This window comes from Desmodus rotundus, chromosome 4 (assembly GCF_022682495.2).
Source record: "Desmodus rotundus isolate HL8 chromosome 4, HLdesRot8A.1, whole genome shotgun sequence".
Classification (NCBI taxonomy): Eukaryota; Metazoa; Chordata; class Mammalia; order Chiroptera; family Phyllostomidae; genus Desmodus; species Desmodus rotundus.
Window position 1 is genome coordinate 20,615,238 of NC_071390.1, and position 20,973 is coordinate 20,636,210.

General features: G+C 49.4%; 2 protein-coding genes across 3 annotated transcripts in view; one reads left to right on the forward strand and one right to left on the reverse strand.

Moving 5' to 3' along the window:
- SUFU (SUFU negative regulator of hedgehog signaling) overlaps positions 1-3,298 on the reverse strand; it is a 97,172-nt gene extending 93,874 nt beyond the window's left edge. Inside the window, exon 1 of one of the 2 annotated variants that reach the window (XM_024555684.4) lies at positions 2,923-3,298. In XM_024555684.4, the coding sequence (XP_024411452.1) occupies positions 2,923-3,104 (182 nt within the window). In that variant the 5' untranslated portion in view covers positions 3,105-3,298. The remainder of the gene's footprint in view (positions 1-2,922) is intronic. The other variant, XM_024555685.4, reaches the window with a different exon arrangement.
- A 1,992-nt stretch (positions 3,299-5,290) lies between these two features.
- Positions 5,291-20,376, forward strand: ACTR1A (actin related protein 1A). The gene is made up of 11 exons (XM_024555687.3): positions 5,291-5,440; positions 12,088-12,152; positions 13,313-13,388; positions 14,130-14,255; positions 15,017-15,141; positions 15,831-16,047; positions 16,799-16,891; positions 17,515-17,689; positions 17,793-17,854; positions 18,509-18,549; positions 18,638-20,376. Exons 1-11 carry the CDS (start codon positions 5,393-5,395, stop codon positions 18,738-18,740), a joined length of 1,131 nt encoding a protein of 376 aa, XP_024411455.1. The 5' UTR covers positions 5,291-5,392; the 3' UTR covers positions 18,741-20,376.
- The last annotated feature ends 597 nt before the right edge of the window (positions 20,377-20,973 follow it).

The following is a 20,973-nucleotide window of genomic DNA, read 5'->3' on the forward strand; positions in this document are numbered from 1 at the left end:
ATCCATAGGTCTGGTTTCATCCTCTTTGCCAGGATATTATTTGCTTTTGTAAAAACCCTTATTCTCTGCTAGGAAATGCTAAGTTATTTATAGAACTTGTAAGAAAGTTGCTACAAATAGCTTAGAATCTCAAATGAGTGGATTAGGAAAAGGGACAAATCTCCATGTCTTTCCTTAACTCTGATTTTGCAAAATCATTTCACTAATTCCACAACCAGTTGGATTTAGGACAGCTTGTCAGAGGAGGAAGGAAAGAACAGGGCAGCTACCTCTGAAAGGACCCCGTGATGGCTACAGAGCCCAGGAACAGAGGGTAGCAACTACAGGCTCCATGTCTGCTCCAGTGTCCCGCTGCAAATTCCTAGTCCCCTCCTTCAGCCTCAGTCCACCCAGCAACAAGAGACAAAATTGCATCCACTGTTCCGTGCTACACCTGCCGCTCCAATGCAGCCCTCTTTCTGCCCAAGTCTCCCAGGAAGTATGGCATCAAGGGGAGAGACTTCTTTACCTTAAAACTCCAACTGCAGGGACTGACCAAGAGTCAGACCAAATGAGCCTCATCCCTGAGCACAGAGAGTTCTGCTTTACTTACTCAGAGACCTGATGGAAAGCAGATGAGTATGTAGAAAATTTTCATATTTTGCACTTAGGAAACAATGTCATCCAAGGACCCAGAGCATCCCTCAACTTAATTCCTTGAACACTGGACTTCACTCCCCACGGCAGCTGCAGGAGTGGGATGGACCCAAAGCACAGGCTCTGCCTCTCTGCTTCTGCTCCCTGGTCACTTAAGTCTCAGCTTTCAGCTAGCATGTCCTTGTTGACCAGGGTCCACTAGCCTTGTGTCCCCAGAAAAGGAATCCCAAGGTACCTTGCACCACAGCTAGACCTAGGCAGCCTTGGTCATCCTGCTAGAGAACTGAGCAGGTCTTGTGGAATCCCAAATGTGAGGGACATGGGTTAAATAATTTCAGGATCTTACTCAATGCAAAATCCTTTCAGTCTTAGGAAGAACCAGTTGCTGGGCTGTTCCCTCTTGTATTTTTCTGCATCTAGGTAGCATTTCTAACTCCACAGAGTTCTGTACCACTGTCTTCATTCATCATTACATGTTAGTCCATCTCTGAAGATAAGTCCTGCCCGGTTTAACAAGCTTGCAGCAGGGAGGAAAAAAGGAGTTGCCCAAACCAGTCTTAGACTTTTGCATGTGCTTCAATACCTTTCACACACAACTCCATCGTCCACGGCCACTTGGTGACAAAAACAGTTGCCCAAGTCTGTATAGAAATTTCTCCTTACGCTGAATTTGAGACCTGAATTAACAGCATGGCAGAGCCAGGCCCACTCCTCTCATGACAAAATCCAAGAGAGTTCATCACAATACATATTTAAATATAGAGGTGCAATTAGAATGGGGATTAAGTTATCAAGAGCTGCTTTTCACTCAGAAACTCTCTTCAAAAACTCCTTTCAACCAAAGAACAGCTTGCTCACCAGAGGGAACTGTACTGCTGGCTACACCTCCTCCTTGCTACCAGTGGCCCTCCCTAAGGAGCAGGCGGCTGGTCCCCAGGCCCTGCACACCGTCAGCCTCCTCACATGTTCTCATCAACACAGGGAGCTGGTCTCAGTCCTATAGAGCCTAGCTTCTGCCATTTCTGGAGGAGAAATACTCAGTCCTAAAGAGAGAGGTAACCAGCAAAGACATCTCCTCACTTTCCGCTTCAGGCCTACCTGCCCCTTCTGCCGCACCCCAAGCAGCTGTCTGAACAGCCTTCTGGGACTCAGTGAAGGGGCCATCTAACACAGTGACTGCAAGAATGTGGTTCTAGACAGATCCAGTCAATTCCTCAGGCAACTTAGTCCAGAAAGACCACGAAGATAGGCTCTTTTCCATAGCCGCCATAACACCAGTTTTGCCCAGATGCTGCAGAAGAAACAGGTTGCAAACAGGGATGGGGAACTAGAGAAGACCATTCCTACTCCAAGGGCAGCCCATCAGTAAACAGGTCCGATCCTTACAGAGTTACTGAAAGGTTACCCTCAGCTTCCCTGAGAAACTGCTGCCTAAATCCTGAAGCTTGTGGCCAGGAAGCTCAACATCTCACTGCCTTCTTTCCACCCTGTCCAAGTCCCCAGGTCTTCAGCATTTACTGTGGTCCCCTTCCATCTTCAGCTAAACCATGGATCTCCCTGCCCCTGCCTCTGTTCTAGGCAATGTCTTAAAGCAAAGCAGCTGCAGAGCTAGAGGAAGCTCTGCGTGAAGAGAACTGTGCAGAGTAAGCAGAAAGTTTATCAGGAAAAGTTGTTTCGTGAAACTTGAACACAAAAGCAATGCACTGATACGATGTCTGAGCTCATTAGGAAAGCATCAAAAGGTGACCTCCTCCTCATCACACGCACGACGCTCACAACTTGCTCCCCTCCTAACCTACAGTAGAACCCGGGTCCCCAGACCCGCCCCTGCCCAGCGCTGCCTCGTGCCCTCGGAGCTCTTCCACCCGCACTCCTCCAAAGCCCTCTCAAATGCTCCCCAGGCTCCGCCTCGTCTCCCCCTCCAGCTTCCCCTCGCCCAGTAATGACCCCCTACAGGCGCCCCCTCCTTTCACCACGTTTACAGTTCCCACTCTCCTATCGATCCCCGCTCGGCTCCTACACACACCCCCAATTCACTCTATTCTCCTAATCCCAGTTAACCCTTCAACACCTGCCCACCCTCGTTAATCCTTCGCAACTCACAGGCTCCGTTAACCCCTTTGTCTCCATTCCCAACTTGAGCCTTAACTCCTTCCCTCGCAGCAGGAAGCCCTCCTTCCAAGTGCTTTAACCATTCTCCTTCTCCTCCCCCGCAAATTACTTCGCCCTCGGTGCTTAAACTCTTCCCAGCCCGCCGCGTCGGTCTCCCCCTGGCCCAGGGCATACCAGTATTTGACGATAGCTGTAACCTGAAGTGGATTCGGCTGGTCAGGGTAAAGGCGGCGGCACTCTCCGTAGATGGCGTGCAGTCCCGGGGGAAAGAGCGAGGCGAAGGCCGGTGGGGCAGTAGGGCCAGGGGCTGGGGGCGCAGTGGGGCCGGGGGCGCCGCTAGGCCGCAGCTCCGCCATCCCGGCGTGTAGGGCGCTGGGAGGACTCCGAGGGCTGATGAGCAGGAGAGCACTGACGCGCCAGCGGGCGGACCCCGTAGGTGCGACTATCCGAAGAGATGGGGGCTTTAGCGAGGTCCAGGCTTCGCGCCTGCGCACACCAAACCGTCCGCCCAGGCCGTCGCAGCCGCAGAGCAGGCCAGAGGGTGCCTTGGGGGCCGCGGGCGCTCAAGGGGGCGGGGCATCGGCGCGCCCTATCCCAGGTTCTACTGGCTAGTGTCTGTGTCAGTCACAGAAATGGCGTGCCTTCGCAATAGATCCCGCCTCCCTCACCCTGTGTTGGAGGTGTCCCAAGGCTCTTGGTCTCCCCCTAGTGTTAGGAGGAACCCAGTTTTAAATAGAGAGGTGGAGGCATCTTTTTAAGGTGCTAGGGTCCCACGAAAACACAGGACAGTTGGCCGACAAAAGACTTGTCACTGGTTTGCTGACACGGAGAGGTTTTTTTTTTTAAGATTTTATTTATTTTATTTTTATAGAGAGGGGAAGGGAGAGAGAAAGAGAGGGAAAGAAACATCAATGTGTGGTTGCCTCTTGTATGCCCCCTGCACTGGAGACCTGGCCTGCAACCCAGGCATGTGCCCTGCCTAGGAATCGAACCCACCATCCTTTGGTTCGTAGACCGGCACTCAATTCACTGAGCCACACCAGCCAAGGCACACAAAGGTTTTTAACAAGGATTTAAACGTAACTGGCAATGGATTGATTCATTCGTATGTGTGGCATTAGTTTTAATAGATTATAAATCCAAATATTTCCTGTCTGTGAATGTTCATTAACTGGCACGCTGCCAAATTCTGGGGTCGTATGTCGAAATACCTATTTTGGAGTTCCTTCAGAAAATAACAAGAATTAGGTAAGCTAGGATCAACTTTTTAAAACTGGATAATTATTTAATAAATGTTTTTAGTGATGACAATCTCTTCTTTGTTGTGTGTTAGGCAGATATATGCAGGTTGACTCGAGGAAAAACAGTATTCATTATCTGCTATGGGCCTGCCCTTCTGCATTACCTTAACTCTCTTAATTGGGAGAATTTTTAATTCCTAAGGCACCAGGTTGGGAATTATTTTCCTGTTTACAATAGTTTTTCAAAAGTTAATGTTGTTGCCCTATCTGGTGTAGCTCAGCGGATTGAGCACCAGCCTGGGAACCAAAGGGTCCCGGGTTTGATTCCAAGGCAGGGCACATGCCTGGGTTGTGGGACCAGTCCCTAGTAGGGGACGCATGAGAGGCAACCACATATTTATTTCTCTCCCTCTCTTTCTCCCTCCCTTCCCTCTAAAAATAAGTAAATATTTCTTAAAAATTGAAAAAATTAAAAATAAGTAATAAATTAAAATCATTTTTAAAGAAGTAATATCCACTCAATGATCTTAAAGAAATTCCAAGAGACAGGGATAGAAGGGAGTCCCGACTACTAGTACTATTGACTAAAAGGATTCCTGCTACTTGAAGAGGGGAGGAAATGATCTACAGAAGAGTGCACTGAGCTCATTTGAAAGCAGTGACACATAACCTCTCTTCACCTCTATGTTCTCACTTGTCAATATCAATTCTATACCAGTAGTTCCAAATGCCAGTCATCAAATGTTAGTTAGCCTGTTACAAAGTTTACACGTATGGGGGGGGAATGCAAAAAGCAAATAAAATGTGCTTTTTCTCTAAGAGGCAAATTTTATGGAATTTAAGTTATTTCCCCTTGTTGTTGTAATACGTCCTTCCCCATCTATGTGTGTATTAAAATTTTTATTAGAGTGTGATGGTGATAGATGTTTATTAATGTCTTATGGAATAAAGTAAAAACATGGTCACCTTATTTGTCCTGGAGAAGTAGTGGGGAGTGGCAGGACTGATCTGTAAAATCCAAACATCCACGAATTACTGGCCAATCCAAAGCGAACTACGGAAAATACTTCAACACGCTCTGCGAATCCCTAAGGGACTACAGATCAGAGTGTGCAACACAACTATCAATCTGCGTCCCCTTCTATTTGTGTGTAAACTACAAAACCCAGGACACTGTGCGTCAGACAAGCGACGCACAGTCTCTTAAAACTAGGCGGGGCTCCGAAGCTGCCTCGCCTGCTAGTACAGGTGCAAGGCCTGCTGGGAGTTGTAGTTTTTCGGAGGCGAGGTCAGGCCGCTCCCAAACCGTCCTGCACTGGCGGCTAGTCTGCGCATGCGTGTCAGTGGCGCTAGCAGCGGACCGGGCAGGCAGTTCCTTCCTCGGAAGGAGAGATTCCTCTGCCATGGAGTCTTACGATGTGATCGCCAACCAGCCTGTTGTGATCGACAATGTGAGTTGCGTCTTTCCTATCTCTAAAGGGTCTTATGCTCTCCTCCCTGAAGGAATCGCTTGCCGGCTTCAGCCTGAGCCACCCGCTCTTTGTCACTGGCCTGGCCTGTCATACGGGTTCAGCTGCCGCTGTCTCTGTCTTCCTCCCACCCATAGTCCGCAAGCTGGGCGGCCAGTCAGCAACCACGGGATTGAGAGCTTTGGGGTGAATAAAGGGAAGACTTGTAGTCCAAGCCGGGCCCTTTGGCCAGTCGCTTAAGGGGCCTTAACCGCTCTGTGAGCTCCCGGCACCCACCCGTCCCCTGTTTCCGATAACTCTATTGGCTGTTCTGGCTGTCTGTCTTGACTGATGACCCCGCCTCTGAGCCTTGCCGGATGTGGGCTGCCCTCTGCAGTGATTGGCTTGCGTCGCAGCAGTTTTTCCGGGTCGCTATGAGTGTTTCTCCGCTTTAAGGGGCGGTGCACGAGGGCTCTGGGGATTGGCTGCCAGAACTGTCGGTGGTTGAGCCTGATGGGCTAGGGCCGCCCGCGGGTGAAGAAGGGCTAAGTTTACTTAGGTTCTGAGCCGCTTGGCTGTGTATATATCTGGGTGGACTCCGAGGACCTGGTGCCAGAAATGGGCACAGGATTTCGTTTACTTCTGTTATTGTAAATTAGAGCATTAATAAAGGTCGAGAGTAAAGGAGAGTGACAAAGCAAGCAGGAACGCATAGTTGCTAGTGAAAATAATTACTAATGTAATATTTGCCAGGCTCTCTAGCCCTTACGGAGGGGATTCACATACGTTTGAGTTGGATCCTTACAAAAACTGGGAGGATGGTTTAAGCAGGAAGTTTGATTGTCGTTTTACAAATGAGTAAACTGAAGCCCAAAAAGGTAAAATGAGCCCAAGGTTGCACAGTAGAGGTTCCCTAAATCCAGTGCTTTATCCGTTATTCCTCTTGCTAATACCCCACGAAAATGCATAAATAGGGACAAACGGAAAAACTGTAAATACTGTTCTTATTTGAGGAGAGACCATTGTAAAACAACTGAATTTCTGCCTTCCACTCGAAGACTTATTCCAACCGAGGTTGGTTGATACATTTTCTGTGCCCCTTCTAAGTCTCTTGAGGCAAAACTGCCAATTCCCTCTGTCCTAAACTCTTAGATTTGTTCTGTTGATCCAGCCCTTGGGACGTTAGGCATGTTGCATCGTCCCATTTAACCTAAAACTCTGGTTGGTGGATGGGAATGACTACCCCCAATTTATGCAGGAAAATGAGGCCTGGAGAGATTAAATAACAGTATTCCGACCACCAGGATTGTGAGTTGAGGACTCAAGTTGAGATCGGTCCCAAATTCCTCACTTTTCTCAAGGAAAGGTGCTTTTTTTGTTGTTAGCTTTCCGTTTTTTATGAGTATGGCTTCTGCCTCAAAAGCAGAAGGTTGAGTTCAATGAGACACCTCCATTTTGGGAGGGTTTTGGGGGGGTCTCACTTACTAGACTATTAAATTCTTGTGGAAAAAGATGGTATTCCTTAATTTCCATTACTCTCTTCTTCCCCTCCATACACAGAATTCTTAGGGCCTGGCACCACTTAGTATTCAATAAATGTTTTTGTTTGTTTGTTGTTTCATTTCATTGATGGGTGCGTAGACAAATTATTATCTCTATCAGAGTAACAGAGGTATCCCTAAGTAGAGAAAGGATGGAGTGGCCCCTTCGTTACTTCAGAGGGTTGAGTAGGACTCGATGTTGATTTTCAGAAAACCTACTACTTCTGTCTTCACCCAGTTTGTATATGCTTCATCCACCTTTCTCATAGTTTTAAAGTGGGATCCCTGGCTGGGGTTCCCAGTGGTTAGAGTGCTGGCCTTCAAACCCAAAGGTTGCCAGTTGAACTGGGAACATGCCTGGGTTGCAGGCCAGGTCCCCAGTTGGGGGCGTGCAAGAGGCAACTAATTGATGTTTCTCTTGCACATTGGTGTTTCTCCCCCTCTCTTTCTCCCTCCCTTCTCCTCTTTCTAAAAATAAATAAATAATTTAAAAAATAAAATGGGAAACAAATAGAAATCGGCAATTTCCTTTTTCTCATCAGCAATGCAGAAGAAGCAGTCTGTCCATCGAGATCCTTTGTTTCTTGAATTTTGGGGCAGAAGTTCCATCTCCAGCCATTTTCTTTAATGTCATTAAGGCTAATAATGCTTCTTAGTTTCTCCTTTCTCTTTCTTGGAAGTGTATTTGAAATGCATCAAAGCAGTGGTGCATTTTCAGTTTTGAGATTTAAAGAATTGACTTGTTTTTTTTTTTTCCTCTGGGAAAATATTTCCTTTATGATGCCACATAATTCTGCGAAAAGGTGAAGTAGGAGAAACTTAAGTAATTTTCTCATTAGGATTTATAGAGCATCTGCAACATCTTGCTGTTTGACATTTGGAGAGTTTTGTTTCACAGTGAAGGATGGATAGGAAACATTATTTGAAATATGTGAGCCAACTTTATGAGAATAATGTGTCTCTAGCAGATTTAACAGCTCCATAGCTTAACGTGTTGTTACAATTTTATTTCTGGGCTAACAAGAGTAATTAAAAAAAAAGGAGCAAAGAAAGCAGGAAAAAGAGGGAGGAGCCTAATTATGTGTTCACAGTCTTTCCCAGTATTAAGACAATTGTTGACCACTGTTTTCATCCTGTTCTGACACCAAACCTATTCATCAGAATTTAATGAAGAAAATGGAGGGGGTGTGTATTCCTGTACTTGAAAGACAGCAATAAGTGATAGGTATTTTTAAAAACTAAACATGTTATTTTCCTAACGGCAGCCATGCAGTACAGTACAATACAATACAATAGTAATACAAGAGGAGGGAAGCTCCCGGGCAACATTTTGAGGACCTCAACACCTTGATTAGATCACTGTTAGGTTCTGTCCAAATAGATCAGCATTCTGGTCAATCTTAAAAGCGCCTTTGTGACTATGCAGTCTCTAATTTTTAACTCCCAAAAATTAGTGCAAAAGTTGTTTGCAGGTCTATAGATACAGAAAGTAGGTAAGTGATTGCCCAGGGCTGGGAGTAGGAGGAGTGGATGGGGAGTGGCTGCTCATGGGTACAGAGTTTCTTTTGGCATAATTAAAAAGTTCAAAAATTATATACTAAGAATCATTGAATTATACTCCTTAAATGGGTAAATTGAATTTTATCTTAATAAAGTTGTTTTTAAAAGAGTACTCTGTAGGCCATCCATAGTATGTCTTTGAGCCAAAATGGGCCACCAATGTCCTTAAATCTGAAGCTCCCCCTCTCGGCATCCTGTTCCTGGATGGGAGAGGCCAGGTAGCTAAGTTAGAGCGTTGTCCCTATATGCCAAAGTTGCAGGTTCAATCCCTGGTCTGGGCACATACAAGAAACAACCAGTGAATCCATAAATAAGGAGAGCAACAAATCTCTCTCACTTTGTCTCTCTCTCAAAAAAAAAAAAAAAAAGTCAATAAAATGGGAGATAGGGAGATAATTAGCTTTCTTCCCAGCCTGTCCAGAATAATCAGGAGTGTTTTGGAGAAAGGTCGCCCAAGCCATAGGCCTATAGTCAGTAGGTACTGGGAGAGCCTTGCTAAGGGAATTGCTATTTGTTTGCCTGTAGCAGAAGGATGAATGGTCAGGGGTGGCTGGCAGTATGTTTGAGTCCTCAAAAATCAAATATTTAATGAGACTACTTTTTTAAGAAGCCCGTACAAGGCATTTGTTTACTTGGTTTTGCCTGAGTGAATAACAGAGAGTGGCAGCCCATTTGCCAGGGACACAGTTCCTAGTTACTGTTAAAGAAATTGACATTACCTTTTTACATGATCTCATGGTATGACTTGAGCAGAATAGAGAGACAGGCCATCCTGGTGCCTGACAGAGGGAAGGAACTGCCTCCCGGTCACCATCCATTCTTCACCCAACTGCTGGCCTGGCAAGGCTGCAGGACAAGCTGAGTCTGGTTCTGGGGCTTGTGCATCATTCGCAACACTCCCTTGGCCTTGTCTGCACCACCTCTGCCTGGGGCTTCTGGCATTCCAGCTGCTTATTCAGGTTCCATACATTAGAAATCATCTGCCAGTCATTTGAGCTTGATTTTTACTTTAGTCAGCCTCTATTTGAGTACCTGCAAACACCAGATACTGCTGATGTATAAAGTCTTTGTCCTTGAAGAACTTGGCCTGAAAAGAGAAAAAAATAAACCATAGAGTCAAATAGAAAGCAGAATGAAATGCATGCTGCCTCATGGTATAGGTAATGGTGATTTTATGAGATAATAGGAGGAGGATAATTAATTCTACCTGGGGACTATTCTGCGGGAGGAAGGCAGTGATATTTGAACTGGGCCTGTTACAGCTTTGCTAGGAAGGACAGGGAGGAAGAAATGAACCTGACATCTTAATCTGCCTTGTCATTCAGACTCTAATCTTTTCGCTGATAAACTCAAAATTAAATATCCAGGAAAATAATCTTAAAAATATTTAGAGTCTGAAGTACAGGTCTCATCTTTACTCTTTTTGTTTCAACCTCTGTCAGGAGATCCAGCGAGTCTGTTGGCATCACCACACCCAGGTGAAGGCAGTGAGCAATTATAAGGAAGCCTGGAGTTCTCTCACACAGCGCTCTTCTCACTGCCCCTGCCGCTGTCCCAGAGCCGCTGGGCCAGTCCTCCCTCCGTGCTCAGTGTCCAGCTGCACCTTTTCCAGGCCTCCTGCTCATCTGCCCAGGCCAATGAGTTTGCATTTACCCTCTGTTTTCTCTCTTTTCTGTTGGCAGAGGTTCCTGCTATCTTAGAGAACAGGCTTGCCCTGCTCAACTTACTGCTTTCCCTGTCCTTTAGCCACTTCTTCCTTCCTTCTTGTGTTGCCAGAGCCAGGCACTGGGATGGCCCCTCTCAAACCCTTCCCCCATAGAAGAGCAGGCTTGAGAGGGAGGGGGCCAGGGGTCTTGCTGGGAAGTCTTTGGTGCAAAGATAACCTTGTCTATTTAGCGTCTCCTAATGTGTTTACTGCTTGCTATGTGGATCCTGGAAATATCACACTGTCCCCCAGGAGAAGTGGTTGACAGGCAGCAGGAAAAGGCTTGCCCCAATTAGCTGCAAACTGTGCTGGGCTGGAAGGACAAGGGTATCAGCTGTGAAGGTAGAAGAGTTAAGAAGGAAGAGAACAGGATGTATTGGAAGCAACGTCAGCCGCAGCCGGGACAGCTGCCCTGCATGGAGTTGGTATCTGTGACAGGCGTCAGTGTTTCTGAAAAGAATCTGACTGCTCCCATCAGCATCTCTGATACCAGCCTGAGCCCAACCAACATAGCACGGACTAGAGCAGCCGGACTGTAGTGCTGGGTCCGTTCTCCTCTCAGACAATGCTTTGGGGTTTCCCTGCCCTTCATCGGTAATTAAGAGACCAACGAGAGTGAAACAAAGCATGGTAAAAAATAATGATAATAATAACTAAAACCCCCCCCAAAAGCACAGTGGTCCCCCTGCGGTAAGAGCTAGACAACGTGTGTTCCATGGCAGCGCTCATGGTGGCGTCTGTCATATGTGCCCTGGAGGGCCAGGAGCGTGCAGGCACCCCACGGACGTATGACTGTGTCACGCACTCTTCACACCTGGGTTGTGTTCTGAACTCGGCTGCTTTGGAGCTTCTAGCTGCTTTCCTCTTCTCAGCTTTTCCTCTTTTATTCCCTTTATTGATATTATTTTTTAATGCCAAAGTAAAACATGTTCAATGTAGAAAAGTCAAAGAATACAGAAAAATAAAATAATACCTTGAGTGTACAGTGAAATTTCTCCTCACCCTCTCCAGCCCCACTTCCTTCCCTCTGGCATGCGTTCACTATACAAATGCTTATACCAGGTCTGGGGGGAAAGTCCAGCCTTTGTTAATGTAACAAGAACGGTTTGCATGACATCGAAGTAACTTGGCAGCCAAGGAGAGTGAGCTGGAACGCACATGAGTGAACAGTGATGCCTGCACTGAACTATATTCAGTGGGGGCGGTAGACGCCATTGAGTGAGCATGTGTACCGTGTGGCCATCGCATTCAAAATGACTGAGCGAGTAGAGCAATGAATCGACATTAAATTTTGCATTAAATTTGAACATTCCTTGGCCGAAACTGTTCAGATGATTTAGCAGGCCGCAGCTATGGGCAACTTGTGATTGGCAGCTTCTCATGCATCACATCTCATGCAGAGATTTTTGGCAAAACAGAAAATCACCCAGGTGACTCAACCCCCCTACATCCCAGACTTGGCACCCTGTGACTTCTGACTTTTCCCAAAACTAAAATCACCTTTGAAAGGGAAGAGATTTCAGACTGTTGATGAGATTCAGGAAAATACAGCAGGGCAGCTGGCAGTGTTTGGGAGAACTGTGTGAGGTTCCAAGGAGCCTATTTTGAAGGGGACTGAGGTGTCATTGTCCTATGTACAATGTTCCTGGTATCTTGTATCTTCGATAAATGTCTCCATTTTTCATATTACATGGCTGGATACCTTCTGACAGACCTCTTGTCAGTAGATACATTATATACAGCTATAAAGTCTTTATTTTTAAAATAAAATTGGAACCATTTACTTATTGTATGGTATACATCTCCTGTTGTGATGCTTCTGACTTTTCTTTCTCTCTCCTCAGGGATCCGGTGTGATTAAAGCTGGTTTTGCTGGTGATCAGATCCCCAAATACTGCTTTCCAAACTAGTAAGTCAGTCGGTAGCGTGGAAGGTTGAGAAGTTGGTCAGCTTTGTTGGGGGTCAGTCCCCCATCTTTTAGGGAGAAGGCACCTGTCGTTCAGGTCAGCCTTGGTATTCAAAACAACAAGCGAAGGACAAGAGGTGGCTTTCAGAGTAAGCCAGGGAAACAGTTGCCTACATGGTACAATTTGAGAGGCACTGGCCTCTTTTTAAAATTAGATTTTATCTGATGCCCAAAACGTTACCATTGGTAACTCATTGCTTTCAGTGACTGCCTCTTCACAGACCCCTCTTTCTCAAATTCTCCTGTCACCCAGGATGGGGTTTAACTATTAAACCACATCTACCATCGTAGTGAGAAGGAGTTTCTCAGCACTTCCCTCCCACGGCAGGAAGTCTGCAGGTGGGAGAAGGGTGCAGGTACCTGCGGAAGGGGCTTCACGCCAGAGAAGAGGAAGGCCGTCTGCCACGGTTGCCAAGGCACAGTTTTACACAGTAGAAGGCCTGGGCAGGGGGCTCAGGAGACGAAAATTTTCCAAGTTAACCATTCATTTAGAAATTGTTTCCTTGTCTCTCTTGGAACACACACACATCGGGGAAAGAGAAGAACTAGAGGTATTAAATCCTCTAAAATGTATTTTAATAACATTAAATCATATAAATATTCAACATAATAAAAATAATTATGAATAACTTAGTACATGTTCGTGGTAGAAATTGTGGGAAATGCCAAAAAGTAGAGAGAAGGAAATCAAAATCAACTGTACGCTCACCCCTGAAGGACAATCACAGTAGAAATGAGCACACTTCTTCCTGTCTGAGTATGTGCCTCCATACATCCTTCCTGTGTTCTGCCGGGTGTTCAGCTGTGAAATGAAAAGTGACGGTCCTGCCCTGGGTGGTGTGGCTCAGTGGACTGAGCTCTGGCCTGCGAACTGAAGGGTTGCCAGTTTGCTGGTTTGATTCCCAGTCAGGGCACATACCTGGGTTGCGGGCCAGGTCCCTGGTTGGGGGCGTGTGAGGGGCAACCGATTGATATTTCTCTCTCACATCAATGTTCCTCTCACCCTCTTTCTCCCTCCCTTCCCCTCTCTCTAAAAATAAATAGGTAAGATCTTTTAAAAAAGAAAGAATGAAAGTGACAGTCCTCCCCACTCTCTTTTGTAGTGTGGGCAGACCCAAGCACGTTCGTGTCATGGCAGGAGCCCTCGAAGGTGACATCTTCATTGGCCCCAAAGCTGAGGTAACTCCCAGTCCTCGAGCCAACAGAAGACCTTCATCTCTCCCGTGGGCAGGGTCCCAGCAGTGGGGCTTAGCCATGAGTGAAAGGAGCTGTTTCCTCTTAAAGTGCCCCATTTGGCGCTCCCATCCTAGGCCTCATGAGTCTGTTTCTCCCAGGAGCAGCTTCTGGTTTGGGGAGGAAAATCTCAAACCCTGACGTGGGGAATGGAGAGCAGTCTAGAAAACAGGGCTTTTGCCTTCCTTCTATGTTCTGTCACTCCTTTGCCAATGATCAGATAGACAGGCCTGGTTATTTTTTGGCAAAAGGGATTGGAGATAGAGCCCGGCTGGAGTCCCCTGGGGATGAGTTAATTAACACACTTTGGCAGAGCCTTCAGGCAGCCACTAGAAGCAGAACAACAGAATCACAGCTGCCAGTCTTGGCTCTGAGCACTGAGGCCCAGAGGCGGGAGCCAGGAGTTGTGTCCTAGGATCAGCCAGTGGAGAAGATGTCTCCTGTCACTTGCCCTAGGGGCAGCCAAGGGCCCATGGAAATGCAGAGGCCCTCTCCTTTGCTTGCTGATTGGGCAGTGAGAGCAGTTTACAGTTGTGCAGTGGGAGACTTAGAGAATAAATGGCTGCCTGTCCTCAGCCCAGGATGAGGACTGCGGGGTGGGAACTCCTGGTCCTGGAAGAGCAGGGCCCACTGGCCAACTCAGCTGAGAGCCTGGCTGCCACTGTAAATCCTGCTCTCTGTCCCCAGGAGCACCGAGGGCTGCTCTCGATCCGGTACCCCATGGAGCACGGCATCGTCAAGGACTGGAATGACATGGAGCGCATTTGGCAGTATGTCTATTCTAAGGACCAGCTGCAGACGTTCTCAGAGGAGGTGAGGGTCCCGTGCACGGGGCAGCCCTGTGGGGTGTGGAGAGCTGGGGAGAGCCCGGCCCGAGAGATGAGGATGGTGACGATAACCACCAGGAGGGTTTGAGTGTTCTGTGTGCCAGGCGTCAGACCGTGTGCTTTCAGGACGGGCTCTTACACGCCTTCACACTGCCCGTGGGATGGAGGTAGCACTATCTCCAGTTTGCAAACACGGGAACAAGTGCATAGAAGCCAAGTAGTGAGTAAAGTAAAGCTGGGGTTCAAAGCCACGTCTCTCAGACTTCGGAGCCTACACCCTTCAACTTCTAGAGCATAACTGTCCACTCAGAAACACCAAGGAACATGCGCGTACTAGGTGTATCAGAATTTCCAGGGGAGGGGTATGTTCTGTTTTTTAAAAATGCATTCAATATTGAAATTTAATTTTCTATTTTGAAAAAGTTTATTATTTTATCATAATAATTCTAAGAGTTTATTAGCAAAATCTTCTTGACAGTCGGACATATATAGGGGATCTAGGTAAGAACGCTGAAAGAAAAGTAGGGGGGACAGCAGTGGAGGGGAGGACAGAATGAAATTTGAAAGGGGCGTGGTTTTGGAAAGTTGAGATGCTGACTTGGGCAGGGGTCAGTGATGGGCCCAGCTTGCCTTTTTTTGGAGGCTGACAGAGGCCCCCTGGCCCCCTGCACAGGGGCTTCTCTCCCACTACTAATGAGGGGTGGGGTCTGGCCTCACCCTTATTATGGTCTGGGCATCTTTCACCAGCATCCCGTGCTCCTGACAGAGGCACCTCTAAACCCGCGGAAAAATCGAGAACGCGCTGCTGAAGTTTTCTTTGAGACCTTCAACGTGCCAGCCCTTTTCATCTCCATGCAAGCTGTGCTCAGCCTGTGAGTAGCAGCCTGGCTGGCCAGCCTGGCCCCTGGCGGGGAAAGCAGTCCTTTGGCATTCCTGTAGGGCAAAATACCAGCTGCAGTGGCAGCTGCCATGGTCGCGTCTGCTAGCGTGACTTCACCACATCACTCCATTCCCTGTCCTCCCAGCACAAAGGCAGTGTCCGTCCTATTTATCAGACATCTGAGGCCTTCCCCCTCCTGCCACAGAATTAATGTCTGTCCCTTTGTCTCTACCAAAAGACAAAACCAAGGACAGACCTAGAGAGTCGCGTGGGGAAATGGTTTTCGATGGAAGTGAAAATATTCTTACTTTACTATATCATTTGCTCTTCCTGCCCAGCCCCTGGAGGCATTTGGGTTTTTTCCTCCCTCCTTTCCAGAGAGTGAAACTGCCCCTCAGGCCGGGTCCCTGAAACCGTTGAAGGCCAGGCCATCTTTTGAGGTTGGAAGGCCTGCTCTTCCAGGCGTCGGGAGGGAGCTCAAAGGGGCTCAGCTCCTTTCGTTCAGGTCTTTCAAGGCTTGCTTCGGTGCTCAGGCATCCTCCGTCTCAGTCCCTGGAGTCTAAGGCCCTGGAGAAAGGCAGGCCCAGCTTTTGTTCAGCCGACACCAAACTCTAAAAGAAGTGAGTTTCTCCCCAGAGTGAGGAGGCAGAGGTTAGTGATGCTTTGCCCCCTTTGCTTCAGTTATGCCACAGGCAGGACCACGGGGGTGGTGCTGGACTCTGGGGACGGCGTCACCCACGCCGTGCCCATTTATGAGGGCTTTGCCATGCCTCACTCAATCATGCGCATCGACATTGCCGGCCGGGACGTCTCTCGCTTCCTTCGCCTCTACCTGCGTAAGGAGGGCTACGATTTCCACTCATCCTCAGAGTTCGAGATTGTCAAGGCCATAAAAGAAGTGAGTGCTGCCCCCTGGGCCCAGGGATGGGATAGGGAGTGGAAACAGAGCATCCAGGACCTCCAGGGCCTGGAGCCAGGAGAGGTGAAGCTCTGTCCTGGGGACCAGGGTCAGGCTCTGCTCTCCCCAGCCAGGCCTCCTGACAGCTGCGAGGTCTCCAGCTGGGCGCTTCCCCCCGCCCCCCCCCCCCCCCCCCCCGCCCTGCACCACCCCATCCCCCACCCGACTGGCAGACTCACCTTCCCAAACAGCTCCCATATTGTAGGGGACAGGGAGCCAGTTCTATTTCTAAGCTGGGTGATGGTGACCATTATGTCTGTCGTACCTCTTGTGCCAATTACCTGTGTTCCTTCTCACCCTTGAGGGGTTCAGAATACATTCTCTCTGAGTAAACTGAAGCCTCTGGCCACCTGCGGCTGTAGGCTAACCTCTGAGCTGGGTGGTGGGGCCCAGAACCATAGGAGGCCTGAGTCTGGGTTGAAATGTGGCTGTGGTCTCAGACCCAGGTCCAAAGAGCCACGTTTCCACACTTGCCCACCAGGAAGGTGGGATAGGTGGGGCACACACCTAACACGCCACCCAGTGAACGCCGATGGAAACGCCCTGCCTCTGCTCTAGGGCAGCAGCTCTAACGTCCTTTAGGGCCGCCACTGCCTCGGGCAGGTTTCTGCAGCAGCGCCTCAGTCCCCAGGGACTCTGACCAGGTAGCTGCCAGGTTTCCTGCCTGCCTGACTCGCGCTTGTTTCTGCAGAGAGCCTGCTACCTATCCATAAACCCCCAGAAGGATGAGACACTGGAGACGGAGAAGGCTCAGTACTACCTGCCCGACGGCAGCACCATTGAGGTAGGCGACCAGACCTCTCCCGTCAGTGCCCTCTGGCCCCCAAAAGCTCTGGGCCCAAACGGAGATATCTTGGGGAGCTGGTGTCTAATGTCCCAGCCCTCCTCCAGCCCCTGCTGGGTGGGAGCAGTGGAGGTCTCAAACAGCCCTGTCTCCACCAGCGGGGCTTGACCCGAAGTTGGCTTCTCGTCTGGGAGGGGCGCAGGCACCAGAGGCACTTTCCTAGGTCAGGATAGGGTTAGGAAGGGGGTGGTTAGTGCTGACCTTCACCGCTTGAGCAGAGAATAGGCCGAGTTGCCTCTCCCTGGACCTCCATTGATAGGAAGGCGTTTCCGTGAATGAATGAATCCATGTGTTGATGCCAAAGGTCTCTTGGCTGGGAAACGCCAGGGCTAGGATTAAACACAGGAGCTTCCTTAGTTTCCTGGAAGCCCTGTTTATTCCTTTTTGTTCCCTATTTGTCCCTAAGAACCCTATCTTTGTTCCTTGAAGCCCTTGACATCCAGGGTCTTCCCTAAGCCTGGCCTTCATAGCCACCTGGTTACTAAGATGGGCCTCTTCCATCCCCATTCCCAAAGGGACTTCAGCCCCTGTCCTAGCCTCTGAAGCTTGCCCTCCATCTGCAGATTGGTCCTTCCCGATTCCGGGCACCTGAGCTTCTGTTCCGGCCAGACCTGATCGGTGAGGAGAGTGAGGGCATCCATGAGGTGCTGGTGTTTGCCATCCAGAAGTCTGACATGGACCTGCGGCGCACGCTTTTCTCTAACATCGTGCTCTCGGGAGGCTCCACCCTGTTCAAAGGTTGGTCTTTGCTCTCGGGGCCCTTCCCCAGGAAGCTTCCGGATCATGCTAGGCCTAGATGCCCAGAGGATTGACTTGAGCTTCTCCGTTCCTACTCATTCAGGTTTTGGTGACAGGCTACTGAGTGAAGTGAAGAAACTGGCTCCGAAAGACGTGAAGATCAGGGTAGGAGCCCGGTGCGGGCGGGGGCTGGGTGGGGCTGGGCCTCCGAGGGTCTGAAGTGCCACATGGTGTGGCCTCCCCGCCAGCTCGGCTCCACAGGTACTGCCGGTTGGCTCCCACTTCTGCACTGACCCTGAGGTCTGCCAGAGTGCCCATCTTTACAAAAGGTGGGCAGTTGTAATACCCAGATGGGGCAGGGTGCCAGGCTGAGGGCCCCACATGTGGTTTTTCAGGGAGACGGCGACATTGGTATGAGACTGACTTTTGCTACTCCCATGACACAGTCCAACATCTTAGTGACTGCTGAGGGGGGCCAGCCTGCCTGAGAAAGAAGGGGTTCTGAGTGAAGGAGTTCCTCCATGGTTCCTGCCATGGAGTCTGCTTCCCACTGACCCCCCAACAGAGCCAAACCTTGCCTCCAGGAGCCCCAGCCTTTCTGGGAATCAGACTTAGGGCTGCTGGAAGCCTGTCTCAGGATGGGTGTCCGGCTCACCACAGTACCCCCAGAGAGGTCCCAGGGTCCAAAAGGGACATAGCTTAGTTGTGTGAAATGCATCCAGTGCCTTGGTGGTGGGAACTGGCCATGAAGAGGGGGTTGGGAAGGGAAAGTGAGGGGGGAGGCTAAATGTCTGACTCCTCTTTCTCCCGCCCTTGCAGATATCGGCACCTCAGGAGAGACTGTATTCCACATGGATTGGGTGAGTGGTTCTTCTGGGAATAAGTAGAATGGGAAGTAGACACCCGTGACCTCTTTCTCACAATGTTCCCTGGTTCCCTTTGCTCCAGGGGCTCTATCCTCGCCTCCCTGGACACCTTTAAGAAGATGTGGGTCTCCAAGAAGGAATATGAGGAAGACGGTGCCCGATCCATCCACAGGAAAACCTTCTAATGCTGGGACATCATCTTCACTTTTCTCTGAAGTTAACTCCACTTTAAAACTCGCTTTCCTGAGTTGGAGTGTTTGCGAGGAACTGCCTGTGTGTGTGAGTGTGTGTGTGGGTACAAGTGCGTGCACCTATGCGAGTGCCATGTGGCCCCGGAATCCCAGGGCCCAGAAAGGACGATGAACTACCCATGATGGTGATGGCCTGAGGCCTGGGGTTGACCACTAACTGGCCCCTGACAGGGAAGAGTGCTGGCAGAGGGCCCCACTCCGTCTGCTGGGCCTTTGCCTGGCTGTGTGGGACTATGTTTACTACCTTAGGGACACAGAGGGAGGTAGACCTAACCCTGGAACATCTTGCTGCTGCCCTTCCCAGGACAAGCCCCACCCCGCCCCGCCCCCAGGGTGCCCTGAGGTCCACAGCAGCTGCTGCCTCCCTTGCTCATCGTTCTGTTCTTGATGCCTCTTGATCATGGACTGAGGACTGGAAATGGGGTTGAGTTCTGTCCGGTTTTGATCGCCGTTTGGGTGTGGAAAGCTGGAAAGGCTGTTACTGAGACTCCAGGGTCAGGAGAGGGCAGGATGCCCTTAACTTTACCTGGGGCCAGGACCACACTGGGCATTTGAGGAGGGCAGGAGTAATGCTACTTCTGATCAGCGGGAGAGTTAATGTTCCAACCCCAAGCCCCCATCCAGGGCGGTCTCCAGAGAGTTTAAGGAGCTTGTTGGCTCCAGGCCCCAATACTTGCTTTTCATCCATCTTTGGGTAATGCCATCTTCAATTTTATTTATTGAAGTGTTTGTTCAGAATGGAGACTGGAGGTGGGGAGCTCACTGCCTCCTGCCCACCAGTCACCCTTTTAACACTAATGTTTACAGGACCTAAGCTTAGTATAGCCTCCAGGGCCTCCTTGCTACAGGTGAACGGACAGTATCCATAGGCTGAGGCCATGCGAGATCTGAGCTACACAAAGACACTCCCGCCGGCCTTTCTTTCTCCCTCTTCCACTTGCTAACAGGAGGCAGAACCACTCTTTGACATAGGCCCTAGTAAAGGAGCAGTGTTGGGTATCTGGCCCCCTTAGGGTTGGAGAGAGAGGCAAAATTAGCCAAGTTGCCTTTTCCCACTCTAGCTGACCTAAGAGGCTAGGCTGTAGAGATGAGAAGGCCCCCTCTGGGCTGGTTTTGTGCCATTCTTGACTTTGGGCTCATGTGGTTAGGGAGGGAGGAGGCCAGACCTAGGTGCCAGGAGCTGGTAGGCTCAGGCTCATCGGTCCAGTGGGACCAGGCGCCTACCCTGGACTGAGCTGGCCTAGCAGTGGTCCAAAGGCCCTTAAGCCCAGATGGCGCAAAGCTGGGGCTAGCAAATGTTCACCGGCACCCTCACCTAACACCAAGACCTGCCCCAACCCCCAGTTCAGGCAGTATTCTCCCCATGCCGTCCATTGACCAAAGGCCCTGCCAGGTGTGGGCCACAGCAGCAGGTGTGTGTGAAAGCGATGTGGCAACCCGTGGACTGCAGTGTGCTTAACCAGCTCACCTCCCTTTTAGCCCAAGCCTCTCCCTCGCACAGCCTCGCACCAACCACATTGCCTGGTGGGGCCCAGTATACTTAAATAAAGTCCTTCAAATAGACGGTCAACTGGGCCTCTGTCTGTAGTCAGTGCTGGGTTGGAAGAGGGAGGAGCTGGCCCCCACCCCCGGGGTCTGAGGTGGTGACTGGCCTTAGTCCATCCTCTAGAGGGCAGTGTTGCGTCAGCCAGACTTGGCCATCCTTAGCTCAAGTCTCATACTGCTAAGTCCTTGCATCAAAATACGCCCAAGTGAGGGGAGCAGCATTTGACATCCCTGAAGTCAGAGTCTCTCAAAACTTCCATGTGTATAAAAAGCTCAAGAGCTTATTAAGATGCAGTTCCTGGGGCCAATGCTCAGATACTCAGATTAATCAGTCCTCCATAATTGGAGGGAAATTACTAGGCACAAATGTTAATCCATTTGATCCAACAACCCTACATGGGGTATTTTTATCACCCACTTTATAGATGAGGAAGTAGAGCCACAGGGAAGTCATAATTCCCAAAGCTTGCCCTTTATTAGCTAGGATTTGAATTCAATGATGTAGCCCTACATTCTTAGACACTATGCACACCCTCAACAAATCACTGGCCCTGAGCAGTGGTTCTCTGTCAAGGTCAGTTTTGCCACCTGTATACATTTGCCAACATATGAAAACATCTGG